Here is a 21027-nt window from a genome sequence, read left to right as displayed (position 1 = left end):
TTGTACATTCTGTGAACTAGGTTAAATCTGTAAATATTGAATATGACTTTTTTTTCTAAATTGACAAGATAAAAAAATTGGCATGTTATCAACTTGTTTCAAGTTGCAGGATGAATATGAATTACTTGTATCAAGACAAGACTACTCTAGGTAGAAAGGGATACTTCAAATGTAATGTTCTTTTGTGTGTAAAGAGGAGTTTTACAATTAATATCAGCCATTATTCTCATACCAAGCTGTAGGACATTTTATACAATTTAATAAAGGACTTTACATACTGAAAACCCTCCAACTAACATTGTATGTTATGCACTAGTGTGCTGTGCGGTTTCAGAAAATTAAAGCTTCGAAAATGTTCAGGAAGACGACGTTACTCTCAACTTTCTCTTGTAGTACAATCCATCCTTCGAAGAGTTCAGAAAGGAAACTGAAAAAATGTTGCATTGTCATCAAATATATTTTTAAGATAATGAATTTTTTGTCTTCCTCAAAAAGGAATTTGAGAATAGAATAGTGCATTACGTACTAGTCTCTAGTGGTACGCGTCTATATATTTATGTATATATATTTTTTTCCTCCAAGACACAGGAATTTTAAAAAATTCTCACATCTCAATAAAGCCATGAAACAACAAAATTCTCTCATCTCTAATGAATTAATGTCATCATAGGTATGATTATCAGAGAAGAAAGGCACTGAGGATGTACCAGTGGTAGAAAAAAAATAAGGCTTCTCCAAGCTGATACATCAAGGAAGAAGCATTTCCTTATTTCTGGAGATGACCTGAAATTCTGTTGGTCTAAAACAGCACTTCTGTATGACATCTGCAATCATCACCGCATCACTGGAATTTTCTGAATACTGACAACATAAAACAGCACAGATTCTAGTAATAAATTATATCAGCTGCTTATTTTTACCTGAAAAGGATTTTATTTTACTTAAATTTTGAAGGGTATTTTCACTGGGATGTAGAATTTTATCACTGTTTTTCCCGAAGCACTTTTTGCGATGCTGTTCCAGTGCACTCGAACTTCGTAGTGACGAGAAGTCAACTGCAATTCTTATCATTCCCTGAAGGAAGTGTGTCTTTTATGTCTCTGCCCGCTTTGTCCCCCCACTTTTTAATTTTATGTATTTTATTGTGGTTGAAAAATATGAGATCTTAACTGTGTACAACACAGTATTTTTCTCTATGAGCACAGCAGACCTCTAGAACTTTTTCATCTTACAAAATGGATACTTTATACTCATTGATAAGCAACTCATCTTTCCCTCTCCCCAGCTCCTGGTAGCTACCACTCCACCTTTTGCTTGTATGCGTATCATTACTTTAGAAACCTCACATAAGTGGAATCATGCACTGTTTGTCCTTCTGTAACTAGCTTATTTCACTTAGCATAAAGTCCTCAAGTTTCATTCATGTTGTCATATATTGCAGAATTTCCGTCTTTTTTAAGGCTGAATAATATTCCATTCTATGTATGTACCACATTTTCTTTATCCATTGGACTGTCCACGGACACTTAGGTTGCTTCCACATCTTGGCTACTGTAAATAATGTTTCAATGAACATGAGTGTGCAGATAGCTATTCAAGACCCTGAGTTCAACTCCTTTGTCTATATACCCACAAGTGGAATTGCCGGATCACATGGTAGTTCTAGTTGTAATTTTTGAAAGAACTGTTATACTGTTTTTCACAGCATCTGCACCATTTTACATTGCTACCAACAGTGCACACGTGGCTGAATTTCTCTACATCCCTGCGAACAATTTTTAGTTTTTGCTTTTGGGAAAAGCTGGAATTTGGGGGTTTTGCCTTTGCTCACTCTGCATTAAGCTGGGGGGGGAGGGGCTATTACCAATGAGCATGCACTAGTTCAAACCATCACCTTTGCTCTCAGTGGTTCCCAACATGGGGCTCTTTCCTCTCAATACTCAGATTCAGGCAAGATGGAAAAATAAGTCCCTCAGGCTGCTCCTGAAAAGTCAGACCATTGCATGTCCGGTCCAGTCCTCTCGTCTTCCCTGGGACAAGCTGGGAGTTGGGGTCTTCCTCCCAGCGTGAAGTGCTGTGCTGCAGGGCTTGGGGGAGTACGGTAAGAAGGTCCACATATTTCCCTAGTGGCTTCAGTACTGCTGGTTTCACGCCCACCTGGTGTGCAGGAGCCTCTCAAGTGGTCTCTGGATTTCTCACAAGGGGAGTTGAGCTGTGTCTTATTTTAAAATTGGTGTGCCTAGGCTTTGGAGAGTGTGGGGTTTCCTATTATGCCATGTTACTGACTCTGACTGCTTTTATGACTTTCCTTTTATCTTTGCCTTTCAGAAATTTAATTATTATATTTCTAGGCTTGTTTTACTCTGCGTTTATCATGCTTAGGGTTGATTGAGATCCTTGGTTGTGTAGGTAGATATTTTAAACCAAATTTGCAATTTGGGGGCCATTAAAAAATGTTTAGCTCCTCTCTTTTTTCTCCTTCTGGGACTGCAATTATACATCTGTTAGATAATTTGATACAATCTCACATGTCACTGGGGATCTAGCCTTATTTTATTCAGAATTTTGAATATTAGAACCAGAATTAGCTAAATTATCAGACATTCATGAACTCCACGGGCCTCATGAGTATGACTGGACCTAGGGCCCTAAGGAAAGAATTATTGCCACTAAATTTTTTTTTTTTTTTTGGTACGCGGGCCTCTCACTGCTGTGGCCTCTCCCGTTGCAGAGCACAGGCTCCGGACGCGCAGGCTCAGCGGCCATGCCTCACGGGCCCAGCCGCTCCGCGGCATGTGGGATCTTCCCGGACCGGGGCTCGAACCCGCGTCCCCTGCATTAGCAGGCGGACTCTCAACCGCTGCGCCACCAGGGAAGCCCCAACCACTAAACATTTTTATGCACATTAGCTGATGCATATTGCATTGTATTAGATAATTTTTCATTTAGTTAATATAACATTTCTATATGCTTACCATGTACCAAGAACTTAAGTTATTATTGTCTAAGCAATTATAACTATGCATATCTAAATTAAGAAAAGATATGATCTTATTTCTGCTTCTACCTAGGATTTAGAAAGCGGAGAAAGCTCTGTTCCCACACTAATGATGAGAAAAGGCTGGATAAACTACAAGATCATATATTTCCTGGAACTCATTAGGGATCAGTAGAGACAGGGAAACCCACTTGCCTGAATTCCCCTACTAGATAAGAGTACTATTATTTACTCCTTATTGTAGACACAGAGACATGGAAAGATCAACTAATCAGTCCAAGGTCACAGTAGGTAAGAGGTGCAGTCAGGATCTCAACCCTGTTAGTTCGGCCCCATCTTACTCATCTGAGCCCTTCTGCTGTGCTGCTTCTGTCGTCATTGGCAGCCCTAACCCAGCACCCAGAGAAACACTTCCACGAAAACTGACGCCAGTGCTCCTGAACCTTTTCCCTTGTACCTGACCCCAAAGTGTGTGAGAAGATTTATGTCTGCTATCCTGTGTAACACAGCAAAGGTAATAACCACAGAGTCAAGGAAGTGTCACCGGCAAATCCCATTAACAACTCCCGGGGAGTGTGTAAGTGTCCATCCTAAACTCCCAATCTATCCCTGCCCCCTCCCACCCTTTTGCTATATTTAAAATAGATAACCAACAAGGACCTACTGTACAGCACAGGGAACGCTACTCAATATTCTGTAATAACCTATATGGGAAAGGAATTTGAAAAAGAGTAGATACGGGTATGTGTATAAGTGAAGCTTCTTTGCCGCACACCTGAAACTAACACAGCATTGTTAATCAACTATGCTCCAATATAAAATAAAAATTAAAAAAAAAATCAAAACCAGTTCCCGGGGAATACAAACAGAATCTGGGTAAAAATAAAGGCTAACCTTTCTCCTTTCTTTTGTGCTTCATCTGGTTTCATTTGCTCACAGGGTGCCTCGCGCAGAGGCCTCACACCCGGTGCTTCCGACCAGAGTTCCTGGTGTAAATGGCTGCACGGACGCTCCAGCTCTGAGGGCCGTGTGCAGAAGCACTGCCCACAACGCCGAGATTCAAGATGGTGGCAGCGGCAGAGGGCCGTGTGCACAGACCCGACACTCCCATCTGGAGCCCTGAGCAATACGCCTGACCCAGACCCTGGAGAACTCCGCACCCGCCCTGCCAAGGAGAGAACCCTATAAAGCAGCCCTGCCCACCACCTGTCAGGGAGAGTGTGTGTCCTAGAGCCAGAACTTGCGCCTCTCCATTCCCTGATGGAAGAATAAAGCTTTCCTCCGCTTCTAAGCTGAACTAGTTCTCATTTTATTGGTGGGAGCGACGCCAGGCAGGAGGACCCTTCTTGGGGACCCACTGGAGAGGGTTGGTAACAGAAGAGCAGAGAAAACCCTTGGTTACCTGGCATGACAACACTATTTTTTTCCAGCTGGGAAAACATTCCAGAGTGGTTAAGAGAGTAGTTTAAGGTTAAAGGGTAATAGAGACTCTTGAATCTTCTGACTGAGTGAGTGCAAGGGCTGAAAGAGACAGAGGACCAGGGGTCTAGGTTCAGGTGGGAGAGAGAAGGACCCTACTCTTGTGTTGTAGATAGTCTTTGTAGGATATGGACTCTACTGGGGCCAAGGGGTCCACTAGGCTGACCCCTCCCCCACCCCACCCACTTTCCCCTTCATTAACCATAAGTTTGTTTTCTATGTCTGTGGGTCTATTTTTGTTTTGTTTTGTAAATAAGTTCATTTGTATCTTTGTTTTTTCAGATTCTACATATAAGCAATATCATTTGATATCTGTCTTTCTCTGTCTGGCTTACTTCACTTAGTATGATAATCTCTAGATCCATCCATGTTGCTGTAAATGGCATTATTTCATTCTTTTTTATGAATATTATTTTATATATACATACATATATGTATATGTTTGTATATACATACCACATCTTCTTCATCCATTCATCTGTCGATGGACACTTAGGTTGCTTCCATGTCTTGCCTATTGTAAATAGTGCTGCTATGAACATTGGGGTGCATGTATCTTTTCAAATTACAGTTTTTGTCTTTTCCAGATATATACCGAGGAGTGAGATTGTAGGATCATATGGTAACTCTATTTTTTTTTTTTTTTTTTTGCGGTACGCGGGCCTCTCACTGTTGTGGCCTCTCCCGTTGCGGAGCACAGGCTCTGGACGCGCAGGCTCAGCGGCCATGGCTCACGGGCCCAGCCACTCCACGGCATGTGGGATCTTCCCGGACCGGGCCACGAACCCGTGTCCCCTGCATCAGCAGGCGGACTGTCAACCACTGAGCCACCAGGGAAGCCCTATTTTTGTTTTTTTTAAGGAGCCTCCATACTGTTCTCCATAGTGGCTGTACTGATTTACATTCCCACCAACAGTGTAGGAGGGTTCCTTTTTCTGCACACCCTCTCCAACATTTATCATTTGTAGACTTTTTGATGATGGCCATTCTGAGACAGAACAGTTTCAATGGCCTTTAGCCTTGGAGAAAGAGTAATGAATAATTATAACAACTTCAACTCCAGGAGACAAGATGGAGAATTAATATTCTAGGAGGACAGAAGTGAACATGTGTAAACTTGTGCTGTGCTGGTCTATGGACTGAAGGAGCACACAAGGTTTTTCAACTTTCTGGACACTAGGCAACCCTGTCCCTGCTCCTCTGATTAGAGTGGCTCCTTCCCTCCACTAACCTGCTGAACAAGGGTAAGAGTGATGAGGTCGAGGACCCAGATAGTGTCAACCTTCCCTCCCTGGTCATTTCACAGAGTGGGCTCTCTTTTCTATGAACCCTCCTTTCTCTTCTGAGAATGGTAGAACAAGTGTTCATGTGAGGTACTGGGCACTTTGGAGTGAAAGGCTCTGGGTTTAAATTCTATCCAGTTCAGCCACACTGAGCCTCAGTTTCCTTCTCTATAGAAGTGAGACTAAGGGCTTCCCTGGTGGCGCAGTGGTTGAGAGTCCGCCTGCCGATGCAGGGGACGCGGGTTCGTGTCTCGGTCCGGGAAGATCCCACATGTCGCGGAGCGGCTGGGCCCGTGAGCCATGGCCACTGAGCCTGCGCGTCCGGAGCCTGTGCTCTGCAACGGGAGAGGCCACAACAGTGAGGGGCCCGCGTACCGCAAAAAAAAAAAAAAAAAAAAAAAAAAAGTGAGACTAAGAAGTGCCCGAGTTGAATCATTGTGGGGATGTTTAACTGGAGCCTCAGAATGGGCAGGGGAGAGGACACAGATTATCCTAAAATAGCGAGGATCCTAGGAGCTTTAGTCACCCTGTGCGATTTTCTGTACTGCATACGTGAAGGAAGAAAAGTCAGATTCTGCAAACCAGACCTGAACCATATCTTTCCTAATATCTTTCTCTTATTGCAGGTACTTGAGAATGGGAAGGGGAGGAGAAAGGTATTGCCTGTACAGCGTGACCCTTCCAGTATCTGGCTTGTTGGCTTCACATAGCTTGGTTATCAGAGTAATGACAGGGACTGCGGGACAAAGAGCAGCCCGGCGTTTCAGAAAGAGAAGCTCAGGTGGCGCACTGGCAGCCTCCCAACCTTGCAGAACCAGCTCCCTCAACATGAGACCCAGAGAGCAAGGGAGAGATTTCACGAGAGCTAACACCCAACTTTTTGCCTAGTGCAAGGTCCACATGACAAGCCTCAGCTCGGCAATTTGTGAAGAAAACGTACCTAAAAGCACTCTGCAAGACCTGCTTAACAATGTCTACACCAGAGGGAAATTTCATGATCTAAAGGTCGCTCCCCTTCATTTGTTCCTGCAAAGCTCGGTGTGAAGACAGCTTTCCAGGTGAGAACTCATGCCAAAAAAAAAAAAAAAAAAAGATAATCATGGCTTTATGACATCCTCTCCACTTACATGAGACAAATCAAAATGCTTGTATTTTGTTCTGCTTAGAATACGCTGACAAATATACCTAAGGAAAAGGGATAACTTCAACGTCAGAAACGTGTATCTGGCACCTATTCTGTAAAAGGCAACTCGTTAGGTACTACGAAAAATTCTTGCAGTTTTTGGATCTGAACTAATACAGGAATGAGGAAAGATCTGGGCATTTTCTGGCAGTGGGTGTGCTGAATGGAGCACTTAATGCGTGAAAACACTCTGAACAAGCACCCTGCTGAATCCTTCTGGTTATATTTTAAAGTAGGCAGTTTTTTGTCTCCATGAAGGTTGCTGTACGTAAAGTCAGAGAGGAAATGAGTAGCTGAGTAAGGACAAGAACACAGACCAGACCTATTGTTTATTTAAATCGTATAATAAACAAACTTACTTTAAAGCTTTCGCCTATATTGCTACTACCACAATCTATCTTTTTATTTGTCTGTGTCCTCTTATAAATGTATGCTTATGTATGTGGTATGTGAACTGTTTTAGGCCCTACATTTTCTCATTTTATTTCAACCCTTTCCCATGTGTCCCTATGTACAGGAATTATGCTAATATCATGGAGTTGCACCATGCTTTATATTTCCTTTCCCTATTGTTGAACACTGGGATTTTGTTCAGTCCTTGCTTAACTTTGTGTAGCTTTATCAGAGTCTGCTGAGAGCTTTTTTCTTCTTTTGAATTGTTTTCTTTGAATTAATTTCTTCTTCTGGGAATAACTAGGTCCAAAGTTCTGAATTTCACGCCCAAGGACATTGCCTGTTGCCCAGTTCTGCCAGCTCACAGTGAGTGTGTCCAATGTCCTGGAGAATCACAGTCTCAGTTGTTTTCAATCTACCTTATTTACGAGGCACCATGCTTGGTTGTTGGTTTGTGTGTGCATCCTTGAAGGGTGGTTCCAAACCCTATACTTTTCAGGAAATATGGTAATATTACACCCCACGGATACTTTAATTTTGTTGAAGTATATTTGATTTACAATGTTGTGTTAATTTCTACTGTACAGCAAGATGATCCAGTCATATATACATATATATATGTTTTATAAATATATATATATTCCTTTTCAGATTCTTTTCCATTATGGTTTATCACAGGATATTGAATACGGTTCTGTGTGCTATACAGTAAGACCTTGTTGTTTATCCATCCTATATATAATAGTTTGCATCTGCTAATTCCAAACTTGCATTCTGTCCCTCCACTACCCCCCTCCCACCTTGGCAACCACAAATCTGTCCTCTGTGTCTGTGAGTCTGTTTCTCTTTCGTAGATATGTTCATTTGTGTCATATTTCAGATTGCACACGTGGGCGTTATCATATGGCATTTGTCTTTCTCTTTCTGACTTACTTCACTTAGTATGATAATTTCTACGTCCATCCATGTTGCTGCAAATGGTATTATTTCATTCTTTTTTATGACTGAGTAATATTCCTTTGTGTATATATATATATATATATATACACGTATATATGTATATGTATCTATATGTCACATCTTCTTTATCCATTCATCTGTCGATGGACATTTAGGTTGTTTCCATATTTTGGCTATTTTAAATAGTGCTGCTATGAACATAGGGGTGCATGTATCTTTTCAAATTACAATTTTGTCTGGGTATATGCCCAGGAGTGGGATCCCTGGAACATATGGCAACTCTATTTTTAGTTTTTTGGGGAACCTCCATACTGTTTTCCATAGTGGCTGCACCAGTTTACCAACAGGGTAGGATGGTTCCCTTTTCTTCACACCCTCTCCAACATTTATTATTTGTAGATGTTTTAACAATGGCCGTTCTGACTTCACCCCACAGATTTTTTTTTTTTTTTGTGGTACGTGGTCCTCTCACTGTTGTGGCCTCTTCCGTTGCAGAGCACAGGCTCCGGACGTGCAGGCTCAGCGGCCATGGCTCACGGGCCCAGCTGCTCCGCAGCATGTGGGATCTTCCCGGACCGGGGCACGAACCCGTGTCCCCTGCATCGGCAGGGGGACTCTCAACCACTGGGCCACCAGGGAAGTCCCACCCCACAGATTTGACATTCATCTTTATGTTGCATCTTATACTCCTTGTGAGTTGCCTCTAGATAAAAGATAAGATTGGCCTTCAGGAATGCTATACTTTTTACAGTCTTTAGATCCTCTGGATTCACTTCTATCTACTCTCTTGAATAAACAATCCAGTGATGTCTGGGTAGTAGCTCTTCTTTTTCTTATCATAGATGACACGGTAGCACTGGATTGCATTCTGAACGGCTGCTGCAACTTTCGTGTACCGTTCTACGTTCAGGACCTGTGCCTCCAAAACTAACAGTGCCCCCTCAAATAAAGAAAATCTCCTTGCCGTTTCCTACGTCGTGAATCTCTTCAGGTCTCCAGTTACTTCTTCTTCCTCTTGTGTTTCTTCGTCCTTTCTCTGGGCCTCCACTTCCGCCAGGTCTTCATCAGTGGCTCCTTATGTGGCACAGCACGGAGTTCAGTGAAGTCGTCTTATTGCAGATCTAGCTCCAACTTCCCGCTGAGGGTCACTAAGTGGCTGGAGACCTCTTTGGCCTCCTCATCCACCTTCTCAAATCTACAGAAGTCGTGAGCAAACTACAGGTAAAGGTTCTTCCCAACCCCATTCATGGTGATGGCTGTAACCTCACGACAAGCAAAGTCAATGTTTTTTATGGCCTTGCAGATGTTATCATCCTTCCAAAATTGTCGCAAGATTGTTCCTGATTCATCACTCGCCTTTACTGCCAGGTGAAAAGTGTGAAATAAATAATATTTCTTAAAAGTCACTATAATTGAGACTTCCCAGGTGGTCCAGTGGTTAAGATTCTGCATCCCAATGCAGGGGCCCAGTTTCGATCCCTGGTCAGGGAACTAGATCCCGCACTCGGCAATGAAGATCCCACGTGCCGCAACTAAGACCCGGTGCAGCCAAATAAATAAACAAATAAATATTAAGAAACAAAAGTCATCATAACTCCTTGGTCCATAGGTTGGATGAGCGACGCACGTTTGCATCTTTGAAAGTTCAAAACTTGAAATTTCGTGTATAAGGGACTTATTGCATTCCACCTTGGCCAGAAACAGAAGTGCCCTTGCTATTCTAAAAGCACAAATTTACCCAGTTCTGGCCTGGAGCATGTCATCTCAGGCATGGTGGGTTTTAATACAACATCTTCTCAGAATACGTCTTCGGCGCCTTCATTAGAAAGTAACTTGGTACTCCTAAGATCACAGTTCCAAATCAGAGCACTGTGACACTGCCTCTTTTCTTCCTTTTTCATGTCAGTAGGATTTTATGAGATGTTCTGAGCATCCCAATTTGATGCAGTGAGTCAAATATGTAAAAATACTATTTTTATGCTACCTAGTAATTATGCAACATGTATCACAGATCCAAGAGTAAGGCTTAGAGATGGAGTAAAACTCGAAAATAAGGTGAGGCTCAGTGATAAAGTGAGAGCACCAGCTTGAAATAGGACTTGGCAATTAAACAAACAAGGCGTTCCCTGGCATTCCAGTGCTTAGGACTCGGCGCTTTCACTGCCGGGGCCTGGGTTCAATCCCTGGTTGGGGAACTAAGATCCCGCAAGCCACATAGTGTGGCCTAAATAGATAAAGAAACAAGCAAACAATAAGATAACTTGTTTATATTTTAAAGCATGTCACAAAGCCCTATATTAAAAAGGTGGCATCAAAATATCATGCAGTGGGCTTCCCTGGTGGTGCAGTGGTTGAGAGTCCACCTGCCGATCCAGCGGACACGGGTTCGTGCCCCGGTCCGGGAAGATCCCACATGCCGTGGAACGGCTGGGCCCGTGAGCCATGGCCGCTGAGCCTGCACGTCCGGAGCCTGTGCTCTGCAACGGGAGAGGCCACAGCAGTGAGAGGCCCGCATACTGAAAAAAAAAAAAAAAAAAATTCATGCAGTATACAGCACTTTAACTCAAGTGGGGAGAAGGAAGAGGGGGGAGAAGAGGAGGGGAAAGAAAAGACAGTACGGAAGAGGAGTGGTAGTAGTAATAAAATAACATATGTTCAGTGTTTACTATGTGACAGATACTCTTTAAGCACTTATTTACTCTTTTAACGTATTAGCTCATTTAATCCTCACAACCATTCTATGAGTCAGGTAATACCATTATCCCATCTACTTTGAAGAAACCAAGGTACAGAGAAGCTAAGTAACCTTCCAAGGTTGCACAGCTTATTACTGGTAGAGTCAGAAAAATCACTGATAGCAACTAAATTTCAAAAAAAAAATGTTATATATACTTTAGAATGTGCTTGTTAATGTAAAGTGAAGTTAGTGACTAGAATTCATCAAAGTTTTAAGAAGGTGAGCTGAAAAATTCAGAAGGCAGGCTCTGCACTTTCCGCCAGTCTCGTCCTTCCTTGGAATGGCTGATGACTTTAGTGAAGAGGACGCCAATAAAGAGAGACGGAAGAGGGCTCCGGCAATTAGCAGAGAACTTGCTGCTTTTGTTTCTGAATCTCCTCCTGTTCTTCTCATTCCAGGCTGTTTCCTGGTTGTCTCTCCAGAACAGGCTGTCTTGCACGATGTTCGCATTGCAAGGCGCCCAGGTGCTGCAGATGCTGGAGAAAGCCTTGAGGAAGAGCCTTCCTACATCCTTAAAGGTGACAATGGAAAATTCTGAGGGGAGTAGGAATAGAAAGTTCCTGTGATGAAGGGAAAGAGAAACTAATATTTATTTATTTATTTTTTGGCGGTACGCGGGCCTCTCACTGCTGTGGCCTCTCCCGCCGCGGAGCATAGGCTCCGGACGCGCAGGCTCAGCGGCCATGGCTCACGGGCCCAGCCGCTCCGTGGCATGTGGGATCTTCCCAGACCGGGGCACGAACCCGCGTCCCCTGCATCGGCAGGCAGACTCTCAACCACTGCGCCACCAGGGAAGCCCAAGAGACTAATCTTTATTGAGCACCTATTTTGTGCCAGGCACTGGTGCATATTTTCTCTCATTTAATTTGCATAACCTCTCTACAAGACATTTGCTGTTATGCCCATGTCACTGATGTGAAGATGGAGGCTCAGTGAAGTGCTTTGCCCAATACCCCACAGATAGTGAGCTGCAGTGCTATGGTATAGACGTAGGAATGCCTGAGACCTAGCATTGCTTTTTGCTCCAAGCTGATTCAAAAAGTGTTCCCTTGCTCCTTTCCAAGAAACGTTCCATAATAGCACTGGAAACTTGCCCAGAGTTCTCCTACAAAGTTAGCTGAGACTACATGTTAATTTTTAAATTTGTTCTCCTTAAAAGAACACTTGCCAGGTGAGAGGTTAACTGTCATGAGCCTTCTTTAAAATTAATGATAAGACAATTTCTATTTCACTTAGATTTTCCAATTGCTCCGAACTTATGGCATATCAAGCTATTTTGTGCCTGACTCTGAGGACCTCTGTTAACCAAGTACAATTGATCAGAAATCTCAGGATTAAATAGAACATATATGTAGATGCCCACATACAGAACTGTTTGAGAGCAACTCTAATGATGGTCTGGGGTCCTCACCTGTGTTTTTCTTTAGCAACCAAAGGGATGGGGTCCATTCCAGTGGAATTTAAGTACAACCGTGTGTGTGTGAATGTGTGTGTGTGTGTGTGTGTGTGTGTGTGTGTATTTGGAGAACAAATTGTTTCCCTGAAAGTTTTTTGTAGAAAGAGAAGTAGATTTCTACTGTTTTATAAGACACTCCTAGTAGATGCATACATTTTAGATAAGATAAATGCATTCACCTGCCTCACTCCCTAATAGATATGTTACTCCATCTTTCTGTATAAAGGAGAAAAATGTTAGTATTATTTTATTTGTAGATCATATGGCTTCATTTTCATTTATTAGAAATAGACTAATGAAACAACTCGCCCTGTTCTTTAATTACTGCCAAAAATGCCTTCAAATCAACTAATTTAATACTAAAATGTCACCCACTTTGGTGGATCTCACTAATATTAATCTGTTACCTAATATTTAACTACTTTCACTTGATAATCCTTAAGATCCAGGCAACCTCTTAAAGAGACAGTCAATTTTTCTTAGAGGTTACATCAGTTATACATGTTATGAATGCTTGCCTAAGATATTTTTATGGTAAGTAACTATTTTTGAAAATTCTTCAACCTAAAAGTTTTTCTTCCATGCTCTGTAGTATAGAATTTTGTGATTTAAATTTCTCTTTGCTCCTTGGGTTAAGTGGACCCCAAACATCTTGAGGAAACTCTTGGTGGTTTCCAAGTGTCCTTAGTTGGAGCATCTCTGTGGTAAGATAAGGCGGCCCTCTTGGTTCCACAACTTTCATGAAGAAACAGCATTGGTTGTATATGAAAGATATACATTTTTACCCTAGTTGAAATCTAGAATAACTGTTTGCCAGGTACCTTTAATGGAGGTATAACCTAGAACTCAATACTTGCTTGAGTCTCGTTGACAAAACGTCTATCTGTTCTTCTAAGTGTTGGATATTAAGTACATTTTATTGCATGTGTCAACTCCAGCTGAGTCCATGTGGAGTAGCTGCCTGGCTCACTACGTTCTGAGTTCAGCAGAAAAAAAAAAAAAAAAAAAGAGGTTTAATTAATTCAGCCCGGGGAATAAGAAAGAGGAAGAGCTACACATATTTTCAGATCCTGTAATGGATAACGTATTAATCTAAAGCAATTTTACACACCCTCAAATGCAAAGGCATAAAAAGAAACATCTATATTTTGCCAAACTATACGGAATTTCTATATCAAGCCTCCATTCATGGCTGAAAACAATGATTTCAGATAAGCTCAGGTAACTTAGATTTTTTTCCCCTTCTCTTTCTCCATAGTGTAACATCAATAGTTCACATCGGGTGGAGGGTGGTAGGAGGGAAGGATGTTTGTACAGTCTTTGGTCATCATCTATCTATGGTAGAAACCATTAAACTGCATATATATTTTTTTTGACCTTTGGCCATTGGCACGTTTCCATGCTGGTATCTGCAGAGGCTTCATGTTTACAATAGCCCACGGTGGTATCCACTGCTGCATTCCCCCACCCCCAAACCACCAGGACACTTAATGTCCACAGGCTATCTCATTCATTCTCTCCCTGCTTTCCCCTCTCTCTCAACAAACTATGCAAAAAGGCAGGGTTGGGGACTCAAGACTGGACCGAGACTGTGGGCTTCCACAGCCCATTCTCTTGAGCATTTTGCTTTAGCCTTTGCTTATTGTGGGAGGAAATTACCTTTCCAGAGGGTACTGTGGACATACATGTTAAAGAGTTTTAAACATGTCCATATCCTTTGAACCAGCAGTTACCTGATGGATAATCTAAGAAAATATCAGGTGCCCACGCAAAGATTTCTGTGCAAGCATGCTCTGCAAAGAATTAGTTGTTAAAATGAAAATTGGGAAACAGCTGAAATGACCCTCAGTAGACAAATGCACAAATGAACCATGATACAACCATATAATGGAATCCTATCATTAGAACATAATTGAAAAATTTTGTATTTGTGAACATAGAGATACACCCACGATTTATTCAGTGGTGAAAAATATCATGTATCAGATCATTTTACATTTGTAAAATTGTGTATCTCTATGAGTATGACTAGAAGAAAGTCTGGGAAAAGATAATATTAAATCCTACAAAAAAAAGAATGGTGTTCTTATGATCATTAACTTTATTTGTCCCAATATTTTACCATATACATGTTTGATTTATATTAGATGGGAAGAAAAAGCTCTCATCTGAGGTTAAAAAAAAAATGTAGCATGTGGAGATTTTAGACACAGATGCCCTATTTGTCCCTTTACCACTGTAAAATTTCACAATTTCATAGACATTAACCTGTCCTGGTCAAACAAGGCACTTTGCCATCCCTTCCTAATAAGCTGACCCTCTCACTTTGTCCGAATACTGCAGGTTTATGGGACCGTCTTCCACATGAATCAGGGAAACCCATTCAAGCTAAAGGCCCTGGTGGACAGGTGGCCTGATTTTAATACAGTGGTTATCCGCCCTCAGGAGCAGGTAAGGTGCCAGATGTGGAATGAATTTGCATCTATGTTTGTATTGGCTATGTGCCTACCGTGTGCCCGGCAATGTGGTAGACCCTGGGGCTACAGACATGAATTGCAGTGATAGTGAACAAGTCCTTTCCTTTAAGAACCCCACAGCCTGGAGGAGAATACAGGTAAGTAAATAAATTACAACTTAGTGTAAAATGTTCAAAAACAGAAAATGTACAATATATGGAGATAGCACAGGCAAAAGCTGATTAAACTGTGGAGTTTGGAGATGGAGGTTACAGGATCAGATCAGATATACTTCTTAGTGGATGTTTCATCTGAACTGGGTTTTGTAGATAAATATATCTTTGTTAGGCTGACAAAGAAAGGAGGACATTCTAACCAGAGAAAGTGACAAGGACAAAGATAGGAAGGTATGAAACAGGACAGTTCGTTGGCTGATTATAAAAAAATTTTTTTTATAATATTAGAATTTCCATATGCATTTTGGGGAAACATTTAAAAATTAGTGAAACTAAATAGTTAATACATTTCAAAGACAAAAAACCCTAAGTTTATTTTAAAACATCCAGTAAAATTATAACTTTATAAAAATACAAATATATCTTTCCTACAAATAATAAGTTATTTAAAATCCATGGAAGTAAACAGTATATAAAATGAAGAAATTTATATTAATAATAAAAACTGAACTGCAATAAAATTATTTGACCTTTTATCTTAAATGGGATCTTAAGAAACAAAATGTGTTAGTGGTATCATTGCTGACTTGTGAGTGTATTTTTGTGCAACAATTCCAACTATTTTTGAAAAGGTTTCTAATTCTGCACTGAAGATAATATTTTCCTGTGCCTTCTTCCAAATAATCACATCTCTTATTTAATAATTTGAGGGGATCTTTCTAAATAAGTGGTTTCTTTGTTTTTCTGTAATTACAATTTGTTCAACTCTTGTATTATTTTATGAAAGCATTTCTAATTGGTTTTCATCTTCTTTGTCTTAATTTAGTATAGATGGAAATTTCAATCCAGAAATGTCAGTAACCAAATTTAATACTGTCATCTTCATAGTTTGTGTATTCTGCAAGTGTTTGAAATATAGAAAAATTTATTCTTGCAACAGAAGCTTTTCCTTGTCTATTGCTTTTCTCTTCTTCCTGTTGAGGAAGATGAAAATATAGAAGAATCCTTTCTAAATAGTTGTGTCTTTGCTTGAGTTGAAATTTTAACACAATATATGGGTAGAGAATACTATTGCTCTGCAGTTTTTCATCATAATTTGAACACCTGAATCTCCCATCTTGATCTCATGATTTAAATGATTCAGAAAAATTTCTAATGCACCAATACAAACACCAATATTTTAGTACTTAAAAATACCACAGTATAGTAGAATTTAGAAAAAAGTATTACAATCATGAAAAATAAGACTTTTGTTTTGCCCCCCTTTTCTCAATGATAACAGGACATGATAGATGACCTTGATCACTACACCAATACTTACCATATCTACTCCAAAGACCTCAAAAACTGTCAGGAATTCCTCAGCTTACCAGAAGTCATCAATTGGAAACAGCATTTGCAGATCCAAAGTAAGTATAAAAGGAATGGAATCTGTGCTGAATCACACCTCCATCCTGAACAATTTATCTTATGACATGTATCTCCTTTCTCCAAGCCCCAGACCCTCAGCTTGCTGTCAGTTTTTTTACTCAGCTGCAACTATACCTGTAAAGGGGGAGAAAACACCCTCGAAGCTTATACCTAATGGGCTTCATATAGAGGACTGTAATGTAATCCCCTGAGAGCTAAGGATTTGTGGCACATTTTGTGGACATATCCAGGTTGCCTTAGGGTGGTTGGGTATCAGAGCAGAGCTTTCCCCAGGGTCTTTCATTCCTAGAACTGGAATGACAACTTGTGCCACAGAACACCTCCGAGGTCATAAAGAGCAACTTATATGGTTATGAGTGTGGTCTCCAGAGTCAGACTACCTAGGATGGCATTTGCCTTTACTTTGCCATGTGATCCTAGCCAGGAACTTGTCCTATCTGAGATCCTGACTTTCATATATAAAAACGAGGGTAATAATTGTACCTAGGACTTCCCGGGTGGTGCAGTGGTGAAGCATCCGCCTGCTGATGCAGGGGACACGGGTTTAAGCCCTGGTCCAGGAAGATCCCACATGCCGCGGAGCAACTAAGCCCGTGAGCCACAACTACTGAGCCCGCATGCCACAACTACCGAACCTGTGGGCCACAACTACCGAAGCCCGCGTGCTCTAAGGCCCGTACTCCGCAACAAAGAGTAGCCCTCACACGCCACAACTAGAGAAAGCCCGTGCGCAGCAATGAAGACCCAACGCAGCCAAAAATAAATAAATAAATGAATGAATTTACTTAAAAAATAAATAATGGTACCTAAAACACAGCAGTGTTGAAAAGATTAAATGAAATCTTAGCTAGGAATTGCTTAGTGCAATACCTGAATGTTTCAGTTAACTTTCACTGCATAGCAAACCTCATAATTCTGTGAATCAACAATTGGACTGGGCTTTGCAAAGCAGTTCTTCTGCTGGTCTCCTCTGGGTGTAGCTATGCACCTACAGTCAGTTGATGGGTGACTGTGTGCTGGTTGCTCTAAGTTGGCCTAACTTACAAGTCTGAATGATGGTCTGACTGTCAGTGCTGGCTAGGCCCTGGTGACATCATGATAAGAGCACATGTCTTCAGCAGGTTAGCCGAGGCCTTTTCATGTGGTGTTGGCCTCAAGTTAACCAGAAGCACAAAGACATGGTGAGCCCCAATGTGCAAGCATTTTTAAGCCTCTCTCTGCATCAAATTTACTCTTTCCCATTGGTAACACAAGTCATATGGCCAAGGTCAGATGCAGTGCAGGAGGGGACTATTCCAGGGAATGGGTACAAGGAGATGTGGGCAAACTGTGGGCCATTACTACAACAATCTACCGCACTGGGAACATAGTAAGTACTCCAGAGATGTTGGCAACTATAATTATTATTATTTTTAAAAATTTTATTCATTTTTGGCTGCGTTGGGTCTTCGTTGCTGTGCGTGGGCTTTCTCCTGTTGCGGTGAGTGGGGGCCACTCTTCGCTGCAGTGCGCAGGTCCCCCATCGCGGTGGCCTCTCCCATTGCAGAGCAGGGGCTCCAGGTGCGCAGGCCCCAGTAGTTGCAGCTCGTGGGCTCAGCAGCTGCGGCACACGGGCTCTAGAGCTCAGGCTCAGCAGTTGTGGTTCACGGGCCTAGTTGCTCCACAGCATGTGGGATCTTCCCAGACCAAGGATCGAACCCGTGTCCCCTGCACTGGCAGGCGGATTCTTAACCACTGCTCCCCCAGGGAAGTCCCGGCAGCTATAATTATTATAACTCACCTTCTTTGATCATCAAAACTGCATGATTGGGCTTCCCTGGTGGCGCAGTGGTTGAGAGTCCGCCTGCCGATGCAGGGGACGCGGGTTCGTGCCCCGGTCCGGGAGGATCCCACATGCTGCGGAGCGGCTGGGCCCGTGAGCCATGGCTGCTGAGCCTGCGCGTCAGGAGCCTGTGCTCTGCAGCGGGAGAGGCCACAACAGTGAGAGGCCTGTGTACCACAAAAAACAAACAAACAAACAAACAAAAACTGCATGATTATGTAGCCCAGAAAACTTAGTTCCAGTCCTGGTATTGCCTCTAATGGCATGACCATGGCTGAATGAATTTCTAGGCATGCTTTTGCTTTTCCAAAACAAGGAAAATTGCACAAGTCCTGATTACATGAGCCCAGTCATACAGTAGCAGCACCGAGCCCATCACCAAAATTCTCTGACTAGAAATCCTCAGACACTTCCTACTCCACTGGAGAGCTTCTCCCTAGAATGGACATAAATCATTGCATTTCTCCTTATAATCCCATCCAGGTTCACAGTCCAGCCTGAATGAAGTGATACAAAGTCTTGCAGCCACTAAATCCTTCAAAGTCAAGCAATCACAAAACATTCTCTATATGGCGACTGAGGCAATAAGGGAACTGGCTCCTTCCCTGCTGGATGTAAAGAACTTATCACTTAGCCATGGCAAACCCAAGGCCATGTGAGTTTGATAAAAGCTACCCTACGCTACTTATGCCTCTCACTGCCAGAGCAGCCTCCCAACTTCTCTTTCTGCTTTTACTCTGTCTGCCCACAATCGATCTTCTTCAAAGCGGCCAGAAGAATCTTTTTTAAAAACGTAATTCAAACCGTGTTTCTCCCCTGCTTAAAATACCCCACCGTTTCTTTTTTCACCTGGAGTATATCAGGCCTATGTCAACTTCTTTGACCTGTCTTGTCCTTCTAGCTCACTCCGTCCAACATCGGCCTTCTTCCTGTCCCTCTGTCATTACAAGCTCACTTATACTCCAGACTTTGCGTTCGCTATTTCCTCTGCCTACTCTGTCTCTCAAGATACTAGAGGTAAGAACAAATATAAACCTCTAAACTCATGGACTTTGCTTTTCTCTTGGGACATCCATAGTGACCAAGAGATGTTTAAACTCTCATCGTTGGATCCTACCCACGCTGCCGTGGTGAATAAATTCTGGCATTTCGGTGGCAATGAGTGGAGCAAGAGATTCATCGAGCGCTGTATCCGGACCTTCCCCACCTTCTGCCTGCTGGGGCCCGAGGGGACACCTGTGTCCTGGTCCCTGATGGACCAGACAGGAGAGATGCGGATGGGGGGCACCCTGCCTGAGTACCGGGGCCAGGGTCTCGTCACCTACGTCATCTATTACCAGACCCAGGCTCTGATCACACGTGGCTTCCCCGTGTATTCGCACGTAGACAAGAATAACAAAATCATGCAAAAAATGAGTCACAGTCTGAACCATATCCCTGTGCCCTGTGACTGGAACCAGTGGAACTGTGTGCCTCTGTGAAGCAGCCCTGAACCCAAGACAGTACGGGATGGGCCTAAGGATGCAGCTGTAGGAGCCGATGGGTGGGTGGAGGGAAAGAACCAATTGTAACTGTAATCGTAGGTAAAGGAGTGGACATCGTGTGGGTCCCGGGGCAGCAGTGGGAATGGTCGACAGGACCACCACCGTCGATGGGCTTGCCTTAGATACCTCAGCATAAGTAGCATCCGGTCCTCCTGCAGTGGTTTTGTACTTCTGGTCCCCATGCTTCCAGTATCTCCGCCATGCTTCTTCATCCGCTACATGTTGCCCCAAATGGCTTCCCCTGGGACTCTTAGGGCATGGGTTGGTAGACCCTTGCCAGTTTTTCCAGGGAGGGCTAACACTTCCTGGGCATTACGACTTATTCCTCTCTTTCTTTGGCTTTTCCCTTAGTGAGGAGCAAGTGGACTCTACTCTTTAGGTCTGTAAACATTATCCTCTCCTCTGATTGCTGCTTTATAGGTATATTAAATATGTTATATACAAATATATATGATATATTATGTTAAATATGACATGTATGATATAGCAGGGAGAGTTATTAAGAAAAAGACTAACTTATGTTAGCCTGTCCCCCCAACCCTTCCACTCTGGGGGAAATGATTCAATATTGTTCCTAAAAGCTGAGCTTCCTAAAGTCACCTGAAACCCTCAAATAATAAAGAGATTTTGTGTTTGATTGTATAAGCTGAAGCTAAGTGGTTCGTGATGGGGAAACATGGCATGAGTTAACGGGGAGAGGAAAGTGGGAACACCCAGCCCCAGGAAGGTGGGGATTTATTGAGAAGAGATGGAAGTTGAGGGGGTGGGGGGTATAGCATGGATGCCTACTGTTCCGCTTGACCTTGGCATATTACTTCAAGATGCCAGAATTCTGTGCGGTTCGGACCATTGTCTCATGGGAGAATCTGGTTGCTGGAAAGATATTCCTCCTGGTTGGGACAGGTTAGGTGGGAGAGTTTCCTGCCCCAGCCCTTCGAGAGAAACAGCCCTAAACACCAGTACCGGGCAGCAAACAGAGCACCTGAATGAAGGTGATCACCTGGATTAAGAACTCGTTCCCTCTGGTCCACCTAAGCCTGAAATTAAGCTGTGGAATTGGGGATGAAGACCCCCACAAAGATACATGAGCGTGCGTGCACACACACTCA

The 21027-nt window shown here is 42.6% G+C and overlaps 1 protein-coding gene across 2 annotated transcripts; it reads left to right on the top strand.

The window, feature by feature from the left end:
• Positions 1 to 4314: 4314 nt before the first annotated feature.
• Positions 4315 to 20560, top strand: LOC116758227 (glycine N-acyltransferase-like). Of its 2 annotated transcripts, none has more exons than XM_032641033.1 (7): positions 4315 to 4364; positions 6387 to 6818; positions 11432 to 11551; positions 14833 to 14940; positions 16404 to 16530; positions 18858 to 19029; positions 19453 to 20560. In XM_032641033.1, exons 3-7 carry the CDS (start codon positions 11474 to 11476, stop codon positions 19853 to 19855), a joined length of 888 nt encoding a protein of 295 aa, XP_032496924.1. In that variant the 5' UTR covers positions 4315 to 4364; positions 6387 to 6818; positions 11432 to 11473; the 3' UTR covers positions 19856 to 20560. The 2 variants fall into 2 exon arrangements, with proteins under 2 accessions (XP_032496924.1, XP_032496925.1); XM_032641034.1 differs by lacking the exons at positions 4315 to 4364; positions 6387 to 6818 and adding exons at positions 8904 to 8988; positions 9139 to 9517.
• The last annotated feature ends 467 nt before the right edge of the window (positions 20561 to 21027 follow it).

The sequence above is a fragment of the Phocoena sinus genome, chromosome 8 (genome assembly GCF_008692025.1).
Source record: "Phocoena sinus isolate mPhoSin1 chromosome 8, mPhoSin1.pri, whole genome shotgun sequence".
NCBI lineage: Eukaryota > Metazoa > Chordata > Mammalia > Artiodactyla > Phocoenidae > Phocoena > Phocoena sinus.
The sequence above is the reverse complement of the archived record's forward strand: the minus strand, read 5'-3'. Positions and strand labels throughout refer to the sequence as shown.

Excerpts from the sequence above, each read along its gene's own strand:
- LOC116758227 (XM_032641033.1), top strand. The coding sequence starts at position 11,474 with ATGTTCGCATTGCAAGGCGCCCAGGTGCTGCAGATGCTGGAGAAAGCC. Across the intron at positions 14,941-16,403 it reads TTATCCGCCCTCAGGAGCAG|GACATGATAGATGACCTTGA; the intron begins GTAAGGTGCCAG and ends CAATGATAACAG. Across the intron at positions 19,030-19,452 it reads CATGGCAAACCCAAGGCCAT|TGACCAAGAGATGTTTAAAC; the intron begins GTGAGTTTGATA and ends GGACATCCATAG.